General features: G+C 55.9%; 1 protein-coding gene across 8 annotated transcripts in view; it reads right to left on the reverse strand.

The window, feature by feature from the left end:
* Positions 1 to 1525: 1525 nt before the first annotated feature.
* NAV1 (neuron navigator 1) overlaps positions 1526 to 20036 on the reverse strand; it is a 216699-nt gene continuing 198188 nt past the window's right edge. For all 8 annotated transcript variants that reach the window (XM_082392995.1, XM_082392994.1, XM_082392996.1 and 5 more), the window contains 14 exons: positions 19910 to 20031; positions 16541 to 16737; positions 16247 to 16439; positions 15902 to 16070; positions 15510 to 15607; positions 15253 to 15348; positions 14869 to 15028; positions 14292 to 14527; positions 13458 to 13612; positions 13230 to 13301; positions 12600 to 12796; positions 12033 to 12151; positions 10415 to 10612; positions 1526 to 8212 (listed from right to left, as the gene is read on the reverse strand). In XM_082392995.1, the coding sequence (XP_082249121.1) occupies positions 8117 to 8212; positions 10415 to 10612; positions 12033 to 12151; positions 12600 to 12796; positions 13230 to 13301; positions 13458 to 13612; positions 14292 to 14527; positions 14869 to 15028; positions 15253 to 15348; positions 15510 to 15607; positions 15902 to 16070; positions 16247 to 16439; positions 16541 to 16737; positions 19910 to 20031 (2108 nt within the window). In that variant the 3' untranslated portion in view covers positions 1526 to 8116. The remainder of the gene's footprint in view (positions 8213 to 10414; positions 10613 to 12032; positions 12152 to 12599; positions 12797 to 13229; positions 13302 to 13457; positions 13613 to 14291; positions 14528 to 14868; positions 15029 to 15252; positions 15349 to 15509; positions 15608 to 15901; positions 16071 to 16246; positions 16440 to 16540; positions 16738 to 19909; positions 20032 to 20036) is intronic.

Genomic DNA, 20036 nt, shown 5'->3' on the forward strand with positions numbered 1-20036 from the left:
CGGCCAATCCGCGAGGCCGTGCCTGCGCACTGGCCGGGCAAGCGCGCGTGGGCGGGGCCGCGGCCCGAACCTCCGGAGACAGCGCCACCTGCCGCGGGGACGAGAACTGCACCGTCTCCGCAGGACCCTGGCTGGGTGGCCAAGAGGCGGGGTTTCTCCTGCGGCTTAACGGCGGCTGGGCAGCCTCGCCGGGAGCGCAGCTGGTGACCTGTGACTCCACATGCACGGGTCCTTCACGCGTAAGATACCAAGTCAGGAGAGGGTGGGATGGGGATGGGTGGACGAGGCTTTAAGGAGAGGGTCGGAATTAGCTCCTCTTTCAAACCAACCGCTTTTGCCCCGAAACAAGTGAGAGTTTTCATCTCTTAGCCTCAGGAATCCAAAGGTCGGGGGAAGGAATCTGCGTGGACTGGGCAGTGGGGAGTCCATTGGTTTTTCAGGTGGATGAACCCAACCTCATGGCTGGACCGTGGCTGGCCAGGAGAGAGCAGCGTGGGAAAGGGAATCCCGTCCAGAGTAAGTGCTTACAAGTCCCATTGAGAATAAGTCCTACTAGCTGAGGAAGTATAAAGTTTTTTTCCAGGGAAATTATGGCTGGACCTTACAGGGTGGGGGGATAAGTAGTTAATATGGCCATCCTGGGCTGCTCGGGGACATGGCTCAAGGTGCAGAGACACTCCTAAAGCCTGGAGCAAGCGGAGAGGACTGTTGAGAGGGGTTAGCAGTGCAGGGCAGGGGCAAGCACGCGGCGGCACAGGGATGGGGCTGTCGTTGGAGTGCCAGGGTCAGAGCAAATGGGAACAGGCATTTCTTAGTAAGCTGTTCAGGTTAACTGCCTTGAAAACGTTTCTAGGAACCACGACTCCTTCCCAAGTGGCAACGGAAACCAGTTAGCAATTCCTAGCCCAGTTCTGAGACTTCAGAGGCTAAGCTGGTAACAGGAATTAAGTCACCTCGCCTGAGTATTCTTCCGAAAGAATGATTCCTCGATTATTTATTTTGAGGAGAGCTCTAAACCCACTTGCCACCTCCTACTAGAGGGCAGAGGTGGCTGTGTCACCACAATTTCGTAGGGGAAAGATGCCCTTTTGGACGCCACAGTTCCACAGTAGGACAGAGTAGGACTTCCTATTTTCCTTCTTTCAGTGGCCAGGAGAAGCAGAACTCTATTAGAACAGCTTCTTCTCTCAGAGGTTTAGTCACTTTTACCCCAAGAAGAAAACTTAGGCAAGTCCAGAGGGTGGTATGTTTTCAAACATCGAGGCAGTGGATGAAGGATTCAAAGAGCCCCGAGGTCTGGGCTGGACGTTTCGAGTTCTGGTGAAGGAGGCTGCGTCCAGTCTGCAAGCAGGACCCCACCCCACCCTCAACCAAAGGGGCCAAGAGGGTCCTGCTTAGGGCTGAGGATCAGATATCCAGGCAGGTGGCTCTTACCTCTGGGTTCGGCAAATGACCTTCCCGATCAAGGCACGTGCCAGGAGATAAATGGAGACGGAAACCAGACAGAGGGAGCTGGAGAAAGCTATAGGACAACACAGAAGATAACTTTATTGAAATGCAAATGGCATCAAACAGGTGACTCTTGGTGGGAGGAGACATGCCTGATGGACAGAGGGCCCAGGTGAGGGGCCTCTGGCAGTGATGGAGGAAGGCCTCTTCTGCGGCCCCGGCATGGATTTAACTTTCAACCACTTTGTTATTTAAGATGAATCACCGAGGGCACGGCCCAGCTCTCTTTATGATTGTTACCGCAACTATGTACAACGGCTCACTTTCTCTACATCAGATATAAAGGGGGGTAGGTTGAAAGAGGGAGGGCCAGTGATAAAAACCATAAACACACAGACACACACACATATCCTGGTTTGGGGGTTTGTGCACAATAAATTTAAAAAAAAAAGTGTTGCAAAGATTCCTGCCCACCTTCCACCTGAGGATCGCCATGCGTTTGAGAAACAAGATTCCATCACACAAACAGCGCTGCCTAAAACGGGACGGGTGCGTTAGGGACAAGGAAAGGAACCCAGAAGGGGCTGGAATTCATCTGAGAAAAAGATTGTTCTGTTAAAAAAAACAAAACCAAAAAACCAAAAACAGCAAGTGGGAGGCCCTCACACAGCAGTGGCCCAGAGACGGGCTGGGATGGGGCTGGGATGGGAACCCCTGCCTTCCCATCCACATCTTCTGTCTGGAGACACAAGACATGGCCTGGATGCGGGGAGACCCCGCAGGGGCTGGACGAAGGACCCGGGGTGACTTTAGTGCAGCGCTTCACTCGCCTTCTCGTCCTCCTCCGGCTGCTGGGTCCCCGAGCTCAGGAGGCCCAATGCCGGATGGTTCTTCGTCCTCCACCCACAAGTGCCCTCGTGAGGAAAATGGACAAACTTGAAACAAAACCAGTTGTACGCACCTCATCTCCCACACGGCCCCACCAGCGGGGGTCTGTGAGTTTGGAAAGATATGAAGCTCCTTTCAGATTAAAAAAAAAATTCTTTTTTTATTCTATCGCCATGAGTAGTCGTGTGTCCTGGTGCGGGGAAAGGATGGATGACCCCGACGACTTGGTGCTCCACTGCCTGAACCTTTCTCCTGCGGACTGAGCAGGGCCGGGGTGGGTGTGTGTGTGTGGAGGGGGCAGGAGGTTCTGGCAGGTTTTCAGACCTGGCGATGCCCTTTAGAACTGGGGCAAGGGCGAGGGATGCTGCTAAGAGAACAAGTCTTCATGGAAATGCAAGTCACATTTTTAAACCGTTCTCATCCTATTATATCACCAGAAAAAAGGTGAGTAGACACGTCACCCAGCAGAAGAGCTACCTGGAAGAGCTCTCCCACTGCGTCCCCCCTGGGAAGCCCCTTAGGAATCTCAGAGCCATGACATTTTTCTCTGAAGGTTGTGTTTGACTAGGAGATGCAAGCATTCCCCCCTAACTTCTGCCCAAAGGCACACATACCCGTCCTTTCTGTTAAATGAAAGGAAAAACAGAATCATGAGGAAGCATGAGAACACTCTGAAACTAATGTTAAAGTCTGAATTATAACCTAGGACTTTATTTTTGGTCCTAAAGCCCCAGTGTGGGGACTCTGACCCTTGGCTTTCCCTAACACAGTGAGCTGCAAACCGTAGTGTGCAGCAGAATTACCAAGAGGTTCGTTAAAACACGAATCGCTGGGCCTTCTCCCCAGTTTCTGATTCAACAGGTCCGGGCTGGGGTCTGAGAACTTCATGTCTAACAAGTCCTCAGAGGCTGCCAGCACTGCTGGTCTGGAAACATATGTAAGAACATATTAAGAAACGAAAGAGGTGGGCGTCAGCTCCCAGTTCCGATGCAGAAAATATAGCAGCACACAATATGTTGTTTTGGCAGAAAGCTATGAATTCGAGTATGCAATGTCTGTCACGGGGGCCTATCCAATTAACTCACTTGTCGAGAAATCAGAATAAATAGTTTAGAGGAGGCAAAAAAAAATGAAAGAGGTGGGAATTCCCTGGCAGTCCAGTGGTTAGGATTCGGCGCTTTCACTGCTGTGGCCTGGCTTCAATCCCTGGTCGGGGAAGTAAGATCCTGCAAGCCGAGGGGCACGGCCAAAAAGAAAACAAAAAAAGAGAGATGAATCAAGGGACCAAGTGTTCACTTACTTCCATGACCATGCCTGTCACAGTAAAGTCTCCGTGGCATAACCACTAAGAAAGAACCAAAACACCAAACTGGGAGGATCCAGTACACACAGGCTTAATTTTCCACTGTGTTGGTTATTTCTGCAGCTTCCAGATTTCTCTTGGTGTCCTCACGTTCAGACTGTGCCGTCTCTCGCAGGGTCTGCGGCTGGAGCACTTGCTCCAGGCTGGGCTGAGCTGACACGCACACATGGACCTTCAGCAGTGGGCAAGCCAAGGCGGTGGCCCCCTGTATCCCTGATCAGGTTGACTGAGGGCTCATGAATATATAAAACGGATTCAACTGTAAAGGGCGTTATCCTCAGGCTTTGGCCTTCTGGGAACACAGTGTCCCTAAGACCATTTTCTTACGGCCTCTTTGGTGGGGGCCACGGACCAGAACTCACTAGTAGATATCAGTCATCATAAGAGAGTACTGGGGTTCCACTAGTGAACCCTCTGGAAGGGCACATTTCTCCCCATCAGTTGAGGGGGTTTGCTTATAGAGTCTATACTTACTAGCTTCAGCTTAGCTAAGGCCCAGGATTAAGGAAAGGGAAAAAAGTATGATGAGAAGTTACATTTGGTGACCCAGATGACTTTAGCCCTAGAAAGAATGCCCCGTTCAATGTGTGATTAGCACAAGCGCAACTTCCTCTCCCAAACGCCTTGCAATAAGGGTCCCTAAAGCAGCATGGAGGCTTGCCCTGATCCCAGCGTACAGGGCCAAGCCCCACTCATGAAGGCAACTTTCACCTCTGTGCAGGGTTGGTGTGTGTGAGGTGCTGGTGAGAAGGAGCAGGTCACCACTGCTTTCTTCCTCCTCTTGGACAAGTACAGGAAATAAAGTGACCTCAGAGCCTGAAGAGTGCCCCTCTGAAGACTGGGAGTCTCATCTCAGGGAGCTAGCAGTGAAGAAATGGTGAGATTAGGCCCGAACCAGGAAAACCAGAAAGCAAGAAATAAAAATTTTTTTAAAAATCACTATTTTGTCTTAGGTTCTTAAGGAGTATGGGTAGATGAGTGAGAAGGTTGGTAATTCAGAACCAAAGCTTAGCATGTGACCAAAGCTTAGCATGTCAACCGCTAAGGACTCTGCAATGGGGGCTCCCCAGGACCTCAGGAAACCCTACTTCCCTGCAGCTTCCCGAGGCTTCGACCACGTGACAGAGACGCTGGGATGCACTCACGCACACACAGAGATAAGCACCGCAGAACTGCCTCAAAGCAGAAGTTTTAAAAAATACTCGATAAAGCTCAGAAGATAGGGAGTGGCAGACGTCAACTGCTCTTGTGAGAGAGACACACACAGACATCGGGTCCTCTGCTGGCCTCCATTACCTAGTACTTTATTTTTCGTGCCTAGGCAGGGGCTGAGGACAAATACACTGGACAAAATGCGTTGGTCTCCTTCATCCAGGAACGAGGGGCCGCGGCCGCACCTCTGCCCTGAAGCGGGGTTGGGCATTGAACCACGTGGTCTGCTCGCCGGCTTTGGTGAGGAAAGGAGTTGGGGGCTGGAGGTGGGGGAGGGCACACACTCCAGTCCTGGAGAGGCCGGATTCTTCTCAAGGTGCTGGGCGTTGAGAGAGTTTAGCCCTGGGACCCAGCTTTTCTTTTTTGAGGGATCCCAGTGGTCTTGACCAAGAAGCAGGGGTGTAGGTGGGAGAGAATGCTGTGGATCTGCACTTGCCACTCATTCCAGGGTGGAGGCAGTGGGGCTCGGGTTTCAGCTTCAGAGGACTCTGGATGAGCGCCCCGAGGGTCCTAGCACCGTGAGGAGGCTCGGCCTGCCCCAGTCGCCATGTCACCGTGGTTCCTGGGGGATGGCCAACGCCCACAGCCAGGGGCCCAGGTGGACAAGTGGAAACAGGGGCCCAGGCTCCGGAGGGAAAGCGGAGGGGCGGTGCCACTTCGCCAGATGGGGTCCCACTTTCTGGCGGCGAGCGGCTGGAGACCCGGGCTAAACGCAGCAGTCAGCCGAGAGCAGAGCGGTGGAGCCGGGAACGGAGATGAAACGCCGGGACCCGAGGCCTCCAGAGCCAGCCTGCTGAGGATCTACGTGAACTTCGCGGTGGTCTCCACGGTGACCAGGGACGCAGGAATCGCTCTGGGGGTCTGAGGCAGTTGGAGTGGAGGAAGAGGGTCACCCCTTTCCTTTTTCTCAAGTAGCCAGTTAATACCCATGACCGAAGGCACTGGCTGGGCAGCACCGAGAACAGAGAGAAAGGCTCAGCCCCCGGGTGGAGACGGCGCTGGGAGCCTAAGCCCGGCCACGGGACTGCAGCCGGGGAGGGGCCATGAGAGGCCAGAGCCCAGAGAAGGCCCGCTCGGGTGTTTCCCCGTCCTTCCAAGCTAGAACGCCCACCTCTGGGGCCTCCTCCTTCTGCACGGCAGAGACCTTAAGGCAGCGATGTCAGCACCATCCTTGGACAGACAGCCTCTTCCCGCTCAGAATTGCATATTTTCCGGCTGAGTTGGGGGTCTCCACGGCTCTAGCAGCATCAGCAGACGTCGTCTCCAGCAGAGGCGAACCCGTCACCCACAGGAGCCACCGGGTGAACGCAGAAGCTGTTGGAGGGAGCAATCTGGACCACCTTTTGGACCTAAATGAAAGTCTTCTGATATCAAGATTCAGATGCAGCTACTCCTTGGTTTGGCGGGACAGAGCGATCCTGGTTAGTGATTAGTGTGCCTGTAGGTTCTGATAAGGGCTTGTGCTACTTGGGGATCTGAAGAGCAAACACTTGGGCGCAGGCTCATCACACATCCCTGGTCTGCAGAGCCCAAAACCGCAGCCTCACCAGGCAACCCAGCGCGCCGGACACCTAGTCACGGGCTTCTCGCTGGCTGGCTCCTGGGGTTTTGGCTCCATTTCTCAGGTGATCCTGAAGGTCCAGAAAACAAGGAGATGTGTGCATTTAATGGAAGTTAACATGTCCTACTAGACTGTGAACGTAAGGGCCCACGTCTTTTTTTTTTTTTCAACCTAGTGACTTGTACACGGTAAGTGCCCTATAAGTGCTTGTCCAATGAAGGAATTAGGACTGCCGAAACTTCAGGGCAACTTCTGCAAAAAGTGGATCCCTTCGGAAGGCAGATCTCTGCCACCAAATCAAACTCCTTATATTCTGATTGGGAGCATCTCACATGGATGTCCACTCCTAAGGGACTAGTCACTTGTTCTAAACCAACAGTAAAGGCCGGCTGGGGATTTTGGATTCAGTTGGGCAAAGCGGTCGCCATCAGAATAGTGCAGCGAGGGGCTCCACAGGCCACAGGACAGAGAGATTTCCAGTTTCCGGTTTTCCTCCAGTCCACGGGGAAGCTCAGATTAGATCTTGTATCAGGGTGAGGTGATGCGCTCTCCTCCAGAGGCTGGCCGCCGGGCTCCAGGCAGAGCGTGTGTTTTCTCAAAAGGGACCTCGAGGTCCCTCTTGTCCCACTGCTGAGCCAATGTTTCATGTCCCATGTGAGCCCCAAGGGTGGCAGACACAGTGGCATGGCAGGTGTCTAGCTGGTGCCAATCAGGTGGCATCGGGCTCTCCAAAGAGCGACTTGGAAAAGCAACGTGAGCATCTCGTGGACGTGGGAGGAAATGGGAGAAAACAAACCAAAAAAAGAGGAGGAGAATAAATAGGCAAATGGGAGGGGAAAATGGAAACAAAACAAAAAACAAAAAAAAAAAGTAAAAAAAGTAGGGTTTATTGACTCATGCGTGTTAAATTAGAGGCTGAGACGGAGCCGGCGGTGCTTCTCCGAAGGCTGTGGTGGCACCTCTGGGGTCTGGCAACTTCTCAGATCACGGCCGTCTCATCGGTGCCCCCATGTGGTCCAGAGGGCAGGGCGGGCGGCACGCTCTCTGCCCAGGCAAATGGATTTCCTCCCTCCAGCTTCAGCTTTTCTTTTTTTTTTTTTTTTTTAAACCCTTTACAGGTTGATTTAAACGTTTTTAAATCACATGCTTCTTTTTTCTGGGCTGCAGCCAAATCTCGGGGTGCGGGGAGAGCTGTTGGCAGTGGCGACGGAACTGGGCAGGGTCCGCGGGAAGGCCCGGGGGAGCCGCCGCCTCCCCCGGCAGACCCCCCCACGGGGCCGTGTCTCTGAGTTGTCTGTGGGCATCAGTTAGGAACTACTGCAGGCTTGTGTGATGTCTCCTGAACCCCTCCCCAGCAAACTCAGGAGTTTGTAAGTGAGACAAGGAATCAAGGAAAAAGACCCGGGATCGTCTTTTCCCCAAAGTCACAAGAGGAGGCCAGGAAAGGTACCTGGGGACACAGGTCCACCCACCAGTCCCAGCGGGGGTTCTTGAAGGTGCAGCACCAGGAAGCCGCCCCCTCCTTCCACCTCCCCCCTCCTGTCCTCGTGGCCAGAGAGCCAGCGCCCAGGAGGAAGCGGGGAGGAGGAGGCCGCCCGCCGCAGTGCCCGCGTGCTGCTGTCCTGTGACTGGCCGCCGGGCCCTCAGAGCGTGGCCTGGAGGTTGGGGTCCAGGATGCTTTCTCGGTCTGGAGACTCGATGTAATTGGCGGCCTCCTGAAGTTTCAGCAGCATGGCCATCTAAAGAGGGGCGGAGAGACAGTTACGGAGAGTTGGGACCTCGGGAAACACAGAAAATCAGACTGTGGGTCTGGTCCTGGGTCTGCAAGGGGCTGAGAGCCCAGAGAGTTTGCGGCTGTTTCAGGAAGAGGCCAAGATGACTGCTTCCACCCTGTGTGTAAGCTCGAATGCGGGGACCAGCCCTCGGGAGTGCCGGGCAGGTAGGGTGCTGCTCTGACCGTGACGTGCGGGGAAGGCCAGAGGGCAGAGCCACCTCCGCCCCGCAAGGTGCCGGCGCTCCCGCAGATCCGACCAGTCCCAGGAGGGGGTGGGAAGGGCCCAAAGACCGTCTAACAGCTCTCCTTGCAACAGACCACGGCCCAGCGGCTGCACCCAGTGCCCTTAGGACCTGCTTCTCCCTAGCTCCCACCGCATCGCTTCAGCGGGGGCTGAGCTGTGCCGCGCGGCACGTGGGATCTTAGTTCCCCGACCAGGGATCGAACCCGCACCCCTTGCATTGGAAGCGTGGAGTCTTAACCACTGGACCGCCGGGGAAGTCCCACCTCCCGCCCTTCTTCCTCAGTTTCCCTCAACACTTCACAACTCTTGACTCTCCATTCAGCTAAGGAAGCCTCGTTGCCTCTCCATGGCTCTGCCTTCCAGCCTCTGTTTCCATGATATTCGCACCCTCCCGATTTAAAAGCCTTTTGACACAGAGGACACCTGTTTTCTACAAGGTCAAAATTTAAATAAAATGTCTTAGGACTAAAGTAGAGGAATCTCCTACTCGAAAAGGTAAAATTGCAAGGTCCTGGAGTTTGTGCACGTTAAGTTTTTCAGACCATCTGCCAAATCATCCTCCAAAACAGTGACTGACAAATGCCCCACCAGCAGAACGAAGGTCCAAGCTTCCCCACACACACGATTCTGCAAACGTGAAACAGTTATCTCCTTGTAATACGCGTCTCCTCAGTGATTAGGGAGGGAAAGGGTCTTCTTCTGTTTTTTTTTTTTTTTTTTTAAATTAATTAATTAATTAATTTATTTATGGCTGTGTTGGGTCTTCGTTTCTATGCGAGGGCTTTCTCCAGTTGCGGCGAGCGGGGGCCACTCTTCATCGCAGTGCGCGGGCCTTTCACTGTCGCGGCCTCTCCTGTTGCAGAGCACAGGCTCCAGACGCGCAGGCTCAGTAGTTGTGGCTCACGGGCCTAGTCTCTCCGCGGCATGTGGGATCTTCCCAGACCAGGGCTCGAACCCGCGTCCCCCGCATCGGCAGGCAGACTCTCAACCACTGCGCCACCAGGGAAGCCCTCTTCTTCTGTTTTTATTGGCCCTTTTTTTAATAGTATTTTTTAAATTAATTAATCTATTTATTTATTTACTTATTTATTTATTTTTGGCTTCGTTGGGTCTTCGTTGCTGCGCGCGGGCTTTCTCTAGTTGCGGCGAGCGGGGGCTACTCTTCGTTGCAGTGCGCGGGCTTCTCATTGTCGTGGCTTCTCTTGCTGCGGAGCACAGGCTCTAGGCACACAGGCTTCAGTAGTCGTGGCACACAGGCTCAGTAGTTGTGGCTCGCGGGCTCTAGAGCGCAGGCTCAGTAGTTGTGGCGCACGGGCTTAGTTGCTCCGCAGCACGTGGGATCTTCCGAGACCAGGGCTCGAACCTGTGTCCCCTGAATTGGCAGGTGGATTCTTAACCACTGCGCCACCAGGGAAGTCCCTTTATTGGCCCTTTGCATTTCCTCCAGTCAACGCCTGCCCCTTGCCTCCTTTGCCCATTGTTGTTCTGCGTGGCAGTTTTGCGGGGAAGGGTCACGTGTTCTGGGTGTCAATCCTCTCTTGGTTACGAGCACTGCAGATATTTCCCCTAGTTTGTCACTTGTCTCAGCTTACTTTCTAAGGGCTCCTGAGGTCCCTGGACCGCGGCAGCCCCCAGGACGACACCAGGGACCAGCAGCGGGAGCAGGACAAGCACCCATGGGTCCCACTGCTCTCCTGCTCTGGCCGCCGTTCCCACCTGGGCTCTGCCCGGACCCGGGTCTTTGCTAGAGGACACACACCTTGCTGGTGGGTGGCACTGTGTAGCTTAGCCCAGGGTTCTGATGGCCAGAGTTTCCCACCCACTGGCCTCATGCTTGTCCCGGCCTCTGGGCCCCAGCGGGCTGTGGACGAGGGTTCAGTTCTGTGACACTCTGACTTTTGCCTTAGAGCGGCCTCTACTCACCAGCGGGTCAGAGTCCAGGGAGCTGGGGGTGCTGTCCTTGACCGTCCTGTCCTCAGGGGGCGAAGCAATGCTGTGAGGGCCCACAGTGGGTGGGGGCAGGTGGTACAGCTTTGACTGGTCTTGTTGGGCTGACGGCCAGGGAAGAGTGTCCCGGACCCACTCCACGGGGTCCTCCCAGGCGGCTTTCTGCCCGTGAACCTGGAGAGAAGGAGAAATGTGATCACTGGGCGAGGAACCCGCAGATGAGAGGCTTGTTTGGTGGAGTCTCCTGATGGCGTGTGTACTTCCTCAAACGTAAAGCTTGAGGCTCTGATCCCTGTGGGATTTCCTTTGAGTTCCCCAACAAGGGAAGTAAAATAAATTGGCATAAATTGGTAGAAACCATTTTGGAGGATAATTTGGCAGACTGCATTAAAACTTAACACGGACAAATCTTACGACCCTACGATTTTATTTTCCAAGTAAATTCTTTCAGTTTAGTAATACCTTTTGAAAGAAATTTCAACTTTGTTGAAATGAGATATTACCTGTGTAAAAATGATGTAAGTCGGGGGACTTCCCTGGTGGCGCAGTGGTTAAGAATCCGCCTGCCAATGCAGGGGACATGGGTTCAAGCCCTGGTCCGGGAAGATCCCACATGCTGCGGAGCAACTAAGCCCGTGAGCCACAACTACTGAGCCTGCGCTCTAGAGCCCGCGAGCCACAACGACTGAACCCCGCGCACCTAGAGCCCATGCTCCGCAACAGGAGAAGCCACTGCAATGAGAAGCCCGTGCACCGCAACGAAGAGTAGCCCCCGCTCACCGCAACTAGAGAAAGCCCACGTGCAGCAACAAAGACCCAACTCAGCCAAAAATAAATAATTAATTAACTTAAAAAAAACACAAAAAAGCTTTAAAAAAAATGATGTAAGTTGGAAAACTATTAATAACTGTGCAAATTAAATGAAATAATGATACACTGCCTCTCTAGAAATCTACCATATCATCAGGCAGTGTCTATCAGTGACACATTACTTCTATGGATAATACGTGACCAGTAGGGTCTAGTCACCGCATCACAGGTCATTGGATCATGCCCTAATTAACACGTGAGAAAACTAAGGAGGTTTTAAAAAAAATGACATTTTCCTTTCACACCAAGTTCTTATTCTAACTTTTACTTTTACAAGTGTTTTCACGTATTTCATTTGCCTTCGCAACACTGCCAGTGATTTAGGCAGAACAGAATTTATACCACCTCCTTTTTTACACATGAGGATATTAAACAGTTTAAGCAACTTGACCAGAGTAACATTTTTATTAGTAGTTAGTAATGAGCTAAGGCTGTAATAAGGTTTTACTTAATTCTTTGCTCAATTATTTCTCTCTCTGCCCTGATCCCTAGAGCAGAGCCAGAAGGCCTTGGGCTGGACACATGGCCCCAGGGTCAGTGGTCATTTAGCGATTTGCTGAACGCTGGCCGAAGGCAGGAAAGCAGCGTGGTCTGTCCAGTGCCTCACCCGACCTGTCAGGAGGAGACCCTAAAGATCTCCGTGGCCCCGTGTCTAACCCTGTTCCCGCTCTGTGAGGTGGGCCAGCCTGGCGTCTGGGCTGAGCAGAGTCGAGGGCGGGCTCACCTTGATGCCGTCCTTGGCCCCTTCCTGCAGGTAGGGAATGATGGAGTTGTTCCATAGGTCAATGAACCAGGTCCGGAAGTCCTCAATGCCGATGGGGCAGGACAGAAAGAAGCAGGGGCCTGGGAAGAGGACAGGGCCGTGAAGATGGCCGAGAACCTTGCTCTCCCTGGTCATCTGCCCCCTTGACTCCTTAACACCAGGCAGAGGGTCTCATAACCACAGGGTTGAAAGAAGCGCAGGGCTGGGCTAAACTGAGACTGAGGTCAGGATGGGCGGGAGCTGAGAGCCTGACTGTAGCCTCGTGAACGATGCCTCCCTGGGTGGACGGGAGGTGGGGGAGCGAGGGGAAATCCCTTCCCCCCTTCTTCCCAGTAATTGTGGGGAAATGAGGGCGAGGGGTCAGCTCTCTGATGGCTGACTCAGGGTGCGGACTGCGCCGGGGGCGCTGGCGCAGTGACTCAGGCACAGGGTCGGTAACTATGCGCTGAAGACATGAGAAGGCAGGGGAGTGCCCCCGACCCCGGCCCCCGGGTGCGGCGCAGGAGGCCATGGCAGGGCGGGCCGTACCGATGAGGAAGTCCGAGGTGCTGTGCTTCTCCAGGAAGGTGTGCAGGTGGTACCACAGCTTGGGCACCCAGTCCAGCACCCGCAGCACCTCCTCCCTGTTGGCGTTGACGTCGCAGTCTGACTCCACCAGCTTCCTCCTCAGGTAGCGAACCAGGAAGCCGTTGGCGGGCTCCACGTTGTTGGAGAAGGTCAGCATCCTGCGGCCAGGGATGCGAAGGGTGGGGCGGAGTGCGCGGGGGCGTGTCCGGCTCATCCCCCGCGGGCCCATCCCCCTCTTCCTCCCACTAATGCCCGTGGGGTACGCTGAACTCAGGGCCGCGGCAGAGCTGACTCTCAGATCGGTGACCCCCCTCAGGTAACCATCTGACCTCACTGGCCTGGACAAGGGGCGTGCGGGCACAGAACCTGAACCTCAGCCACGAAGCCGCATCTCTCAGTTTTACAGTCCTCTCCTGTCTCAGGGGTCGGTCTCCCCCTGCACTAACACAGCACACACACCTGCCCTCTCCCCAGCCCACAGGGCTCCGCTACTTCTCCTTCCTTCTGCTACGCCTCTGGCCACATCCTGGATTGAACTGGTTTACAGACTCGGGTAGGGTTGGAAGGCTCATCCAGGGCCACAGTCCTTACCTGAAGCTCAGATGCAAGCCGTGATTGGGTGTCATTTTCACCGGCTGATTAGTGGTGCCTATAATATAGGGACTGTGGGAAGAGAGAGAAAAGATTTGCTTAGACGTGCCTGAACACTTGCTTTCTGCCATGTACCCTCCCCCGACGCCCATGGGAAGCTCACAGCTCGGGCTGGACCGGGCTCTCCTCCTGCCCACTGTGATGAAGCTGGTCCTGACCGCAGCTTACCATTTGTGATACTTGCAGGTCAAGGCCCCATTGACCAGCTCGCTGATGGAGGCTGCTTCACTCAGGTCATCCAGTAGGATCACCAGGGGGACATCCCCAATTCCTGTTTCCCGGTCTATCTGGTTAGCCAGGTTGGAGAGATACAGCTGCAGATCCTGAAATGAAAAAAGGCAGTGGGTCAACACTCGGTAGCAGTGAGCCCCTGGATGAGCCTCGAAGAGAAGGGTTTCAGAGAAGCTGAGCTGCATCTGGATCCCCTGGGGCCTTGGTTCCTGTTTGACGCGTTTGGACATGGAACTACGGAAGACACCACCCCAGACCGATCAGCAGTGGCCCAAAGGCTCAAAGCAACCTTCTGAAGCAGTGGCCCCTACAGCCCACAGGGTTGGGGAACACGCGCTTTTCTTCAATGGATTTACACCAGGAACCACTCCTAATGGACGCGCCTCCCCGTGGGGCAGAGGTGGGGGCCAAGGTTTGAAGCCACGGCACAGCGTCGGGGGGAACTCGGGAGGCAGCAGGACCTGGCAGGGGACAGCACAGTAGTGACAGTTCTGAGTGCTTCCCTGAAGGAAGCCCACAGTCAGAGACAAATCCTGGAGAGAAAGGAAATGAAAGAGAAGCGGGGGACTGACGAGGTGGGCAGAGGGCCACTGGGACATGAGGGGACAGAGCACGGACCGCGGTCCCTGCTGGGGTGCCAGCTCCCGGAGGCCCAGGGAGGGAGGAGACTGGAGCAGGGCTGAGACGGGAAAGGGGGTCGCCGAGGGGCAGGGAGGTCAAGGCGGAGGCGAGGAAGGGGAGGGAGGACGGGGCAGGCGGGGTGGCGGCCACCTTGCAAGACTGCTGGTGCATGTTGAAGGTGCTGACGATGCCCTCGGTGACCTCGCGGCCGGAGCGCTCTACCAGGTACTCGGCCAGGCGGTTGGTCAGGTAGGTCTTGCCGGTGCCACTGGGGCCGGAGAGGACAAGGCGCCGGTGCTTGAGCAGGAGGCCAATGTAGTGCTGCATCATGGGCTTGGGGATGAGCGTCTCAAACACCAGGCTGTCCACACACTTCTCCTTGAGACCTGGACCCCAGCCCCCGACAGCGTGAGCCTGGGCGGGGGGCCCTGAGGCTCGCCTTCCTCACCCGGGGACCCCGCGGGAACCCCCAGGCCTGGCTCTGGAAACGTGGGACAGGCCATGCGGTATGGGGGTGGGCAGAGGGGAAGCCCAGGCCGGGCAGAAATGTCCTGCAAACGACAACATCCCTGGGACAGGTCGGGACCGGGCTCGTTCATCTTGCATCTCACGGTGACCTTCACCCTATAGCCCCTCAACCAGTTCTTGCTCAAGGAACGCGTGACGGACCACCCGACGGTCTCCACCTCCCCATTCCTCAGCCCCACACCCAGAAGCGGGGACTGACCTTTGAGGGAAACTGCTATGTTGTTGACCCCTCGGCGGCAGGGGGGCAGCTCCGGGGGCTCCGCATCCAGCAGCCGTTTCACGTGGCTGACGCTGTAGCCGTGGATGGACTCGGTGCTTAGTCCCAGCGTCGAGGCTGGGTCCATCTTAGAAATGTAGTCCTGACGGGACAGGAGGGAGAGAAAGCAGATGATGGAGCAGGACACACACACACACACAGACATGAAGGCCACGAGGAAGGTAGTGCTACAGGGCACAGAAGTCGATGGCGAAGGGGAGGAGCAATGTCTGTCCCACTGAGCACTCCTGCACAAAACCTCAGAGGCCCCCAGACCCCAGTGCCGCCAGAGGCCCAGCAGACCCTCTGAGTTCTCGCATCCCTTACCTTGAACACCTGGAAAACAGCGTCATCCAGCAGCTTCCAGTCAACTTTCCCGCTGACCTTGCTGCACCCCAGGAAGAACTCCTGCTGCTTCAAGTCCTGTGAGGCCAAGGTAGACGCACGTGAGCCCAGGGCAGACGGCTCCAAGAAGGGGAGAACGTAAAAGGCCTTGGGAGCTGAGTACTGTGGGTTCGGGGGTCCTTAGAGCCCAGACTTCCTTGGGTAGAAATGACAGTGTCACCCCCCCCGAAGTTCCTTACCCCTTTGATGATGTGCTGTGGGGGCATCCTCACCACCACCCGAAGAGTCACTTCCTCCTTTGGACCAGAGGTGCTGATACCATCCATGGGAGACAGGTCTGGAAGTGAGAAAGAGGACTGTTGGTTTGGCGGCATCCACAGGTTTTCCTACATCTTCCTGCCACTAGCCTTTTCCAAATACGTTTTTCTCTAACCCAAAAGTGAAACTGGAGACCAAGCCTGAACGGTGATTAAGGTCTTAGGACCACAACAACCCTCGGTGTCTCAGGACACCAGCATCGGCTTGGCGGCAGCACTGGTACGCCCCTGACCCAAGGAAGCCGCACCAGAGCGAGCGGGGGCGAACCCTTTCCTTCTCTCCACCCGCCCAGGGCCTTCTCCCCAACAGGTACCTGTATCTGCGAGGCTCGGGCTGAAGGGATGGGTGAGCGCCAGGCCCAGGGAGCGGCGAGGGGATGGCAGAGCCGAAGATCCCGGGGCCTGCCCTGGAGCGGAGCTCGCCGAGGGCCCTGGGGCCACCTTCAGCCGGTCGTTCTCAGCTTTCAGCAGGTCCACCTCCAACTGCGGCAAGAACACGGGGGTCTGGAGCCTCGGCCGCCAGGCCCCGCGGCCCCGCCCCGTCCAGGAGCCCCGCCCCGCCCCCTCCCTGCAGCCCCGCCCCGCGGCCCCGCCCCGTCCAGGAGCCCCGCCCCGCCCCCTCCCTGCAGCCCCGCCCCGCGGCCCCGCCCGGGACTGACCTGCATGTTGTGCATGGTCTCCCGCAGCTGGTCCAGCTGGTGGGCCGAGTTGAGGGCTTCCAGGCGGATGTCCGTGAGCTTCATCTCCTTCTCCCACAGCTCGGAGCGCAGCTCGGACACCTCCTTCTTCTCCGGCTCCTCCTCCTCGCTGCCCTGCAACAGGCGGGCGTGGGGGGCCGGGGGAGCGGGGCCCCTGGAAGGAGGCAGGGAGCGGCGGGCGTTAGACGCTGAGCCCGCGGGTGGCGGTAACCGGTCCCACTGCCCGGGGAGGGGGCTGCAGTGGGGGGCACTCACTCGGGGGCGTCGGTGCCCGCGGAGGACGAGGCGGAGGACTTGATGGAGGGCGAGGCAGTCTCCGTAGCCTGGTGCTGCAGTTTGGGGGACGAGGGGGCCGAGGAGTCGGGCGTGGCGATCTCCTCGATGTCAGAGTAGGAGGAAGCGGACTTGGGCCCCTTCTTTATGCTGAAGGCTTTGTTGAAGGAACTTCGGAGCTAGAACAAAGCAGATCCGGGGAGAGAGCAGTCAGAGCTCCGCGCTGGAGACGGTGAGGGCGGAGGGGCTTCTGTGACAGAGGCCAGAAGCAGGCATGTGTCGGTAAGCAGGCCTCCCCCAAAGGCTTCACTGGTTTCATGGAATACGGACGGGAGACTCGCCTAGGAATTCGGGCTGAGAGAGAGTGGGACTTGCTGCTGTGCTATGGGAAATTTCTGGGTCTTCCCTCCCCTGTGGGGGAGCCGCACCCGTGAAGGGACGGAGGGGACGCCCTGGGACACAAGGCGTGCCTCTCGGCGACCCCATCCCACCTTCTCCCGCAGACCAGCAACTGCTCCGTCTGCAGCCTGGCTCACTTGGGCCTCAGGACCCACCTCTGAGCAGGGCTCATCGGATCAGAATCTACCCACCAGAAACTTACACTACGATTCTGTGGAATCAACAGAAGGGAGTGGAACCAAGCTTCTTTTAGTGCCTCCTGTGCTCCGCACATTACAGGATGGTGAAAACAACCAGACACAAGTGCTTTCGAGTACTTCCACTCAAATGTCCCAGAATAAGGGACACCTCCCAGCATTTCCTCCAGGTACGCAGGGGATTATAATCTGACCGTAACTGGCTTGGTCTTGGGTGTTGACGAGCTGGGTGTTAGGCATGAGGGAGGGAGACCAGGGTTCTGTCCCACACCCGTCACATGCATCCATTTAGCATGCGCACACACACGGGGAGACGGAGAGGCGGAGAGGCAGCCGGACACAGAGAGTAAAGGAGGGGTCAAAGCAAACCAGATCGCTGGGACAGCAAGAGAAGAGAGTGCAAATCTGAGGGCACTCTTTCCATGGGTGTCTCCTGGAGCCTGGGAAAGCTGCAGGTGGTGGCTGGCGCTGCGGGCGGGGCGTGTCAGGGTCTCTACCAGGCGGGACGTAGGAAGACCCATCTGGTGATGGGGATGTGAGGGAGGGAGTGTGTGTGCGGGGGACATGCCATCACGTGGCTCAGAGTGTCAGGAAGCACCGTTCTCTGCAGAGATGGAGACCTGGGACTAGGACTCGGGCTTCCTGATTTTCAACCCGATGAAGACTTCTCTAGCCCCTGCCTCCAGGGAAGCCGTGTGTGCGTGCGTGTGTGTGTGTGTGTGTGTGTGTATGTGTGTACCAGTGTGTATGAATGTGTTTATGTGTGAGTTGTGTGTGCGTGTACGTGTGTGTGCACATGCAGGAACAGATCCTGTGACACCCGTCTGCCGGGAGCACCCACCCTCTAAGATCACCGAGATCCTAAGTGGGAACAGTGCTCTGTGTGGTTCCGTGTCCCCAGAGCAGAACTGCTGGGCATTGCACTGTGTGGTGTGATGTGGTGAGGGATTCCGTGGTCAAATGAGTTCCGGAAAAGTGGATCCAGCAAAATGAACCGGGACTCTGTCCTGAGATATGTGCGTGTAGAAGGCAGCGTTCCTCAGATGCGAGCATCTTGAAGGGCTGGTGTGGAACTCACCTGGGGCGATGCTGCACTAAGACTCAAGTCTCAGTAATCCCCTGCATTCAGGTCCTTCCTCCCTGTGCCCCTCGGTCAGGCTCTGGGGGAGGGACCTGCTCCCTGCCTGCCGCCCCTTCCGACCAGGGTCTGCAGGAAGCTCTGCATACCCCTCTCTGCCCATCACGATCCCACCTCCGTAGCTTTAGTCCCCTGGGGCCTGCCTTCCGGAACGGGTCTCTCGTCTGTGAGCTCCCTGAGCCTCACTCACTGAATTAAGCATTTGACACTGCTGGATTGTTATCAGTTTTAAATGGACAGTATTTTTGTGTCCCTGGCAATTCTGCAGACTCCTTGAGCTCACAGACTCCGTGTTTCCTGTCCTCACAACACCCAGCACAATGTTGGGACAGGGTTTGAGTGGACCTTAACGTGTCTGGTTTGTCATGGAAATTGTGGGTTCACTTTCTGTTTGTCTTAGACGTTTATACCCTAATCCCCGAAAGGTCTTTGGAAACCCCATGGCTGCTCAGAGGGCTTCAGGCTTTAGAGTAACCTGAGGTCCAGCGCTCACCTCTCTCTGGTTCATCTCACTCCAGAGCTAAATCTTGAGGCTACCCCCAAACTGAACTGGCCTCTGGCAATCTCTTCCATTTGGGGCTTCTAGGGTTTGATGGATCAAAAGATCAGGGCGCTCGCTTTCCGGACAGGGGGAGCGCGGTCTGACTGCTTTTATAACAGGTGGACTTTGGACCGGGGTCGGGGCGGGCAGGAGGAGGCAGAGCCCTCCCGCTTGGCGCCTGGGCAGACCTCTCCTCTGTCCTCGTGGGGCGGCCGTGGATGGACATGCAGGGGAGGGCGTTAGGGGCTTGGCGGAGGTGGTCACAGTTAGTCTCGTGAGTGGCCGTCTCTGTTTAGGGGGAGGGGGTTGCTCTGGAGATGGGAAGGGTACGGCAAAGGCAAAGAGAAAACGGAGAGGAGTGAGTGTCTTACCTCGTAGACCTGGAAAAAAATAGGGATTTGAAGTCAGCATTTTGAAGGGGAAAAAAAAAAAAAAAGAAGCAACACTTAATCACTCATTTCACACGGTGGCCCCTGTCTGGACTACACAAAGGTCTGTGGGGGGCTCATCACACGGGGACAGCGGGTGGCACATGCCCTCGTGGGGCCCCCCTCCTCCACACGGGCAGCAGAGGGGCTGGCGGTGTTTTCCATCTGCCTCGATAGTGTCAGAAAGGGCATCCCAAGTCAGCTTAGGGTTATCTGGGAAACAAACAAACAACCAAAACAACGCTCTCTGGACCGGGTCAGGTAATACAAAGGTTCCTTTTGAGGTAATCTGGAAAGTTCCACAAATACCTCTCCAAAAAGTTGAAGAAATGACCTCCAGGAGCATCTAGAATGAGTGGCTTTGTTCATAAAATCTTCTCTCCACAGTATGGGAGTGGGTGGAGACAGATGGGGGCGTTCCCTTCTGAATGTCTCCTTCTGTTGCCCATCAGATGTGTGCAGGGCTGGAGGGGATGGCTGGCGGGGGGGATGGGGGCGGGTAGCTGCGGCAGACCTTGCTCTGGGCAGACGCCACCAGGGGCTCCTATCAGATGGGACTCATCGTGGTGAGTTCCGGAAGGCTGGCTCCTGTGCTGAGGTGGTGTGGTCCCCCAGCGTCCCATGCGGCTCCCCGAAACCTTCACCTACCCAGCTCTTCTTCTTCTTCTTTTTGGCCTCGGCCTCCTTGCTGCTGCCGATGCTGGAGTGACTGGTAATGCTGTTGAGGCTCGAGATGCTGTCCGAGGAGTTCTGCCTCTTGATCCGGAGTTCTAGG

Source organism: Balaenoptera borealis (assembly GCF_965194805.1).
Source record: "Balaenoptera borealis genome assembly, chromosome: 1".
Classification (NCBI taxonomy): Eukaryota; Metazoa; Chordata; class Mammalia; order Artiodactyla; family Balaenopteridae; genus Balaenoptera; species Balaenoptera borealis.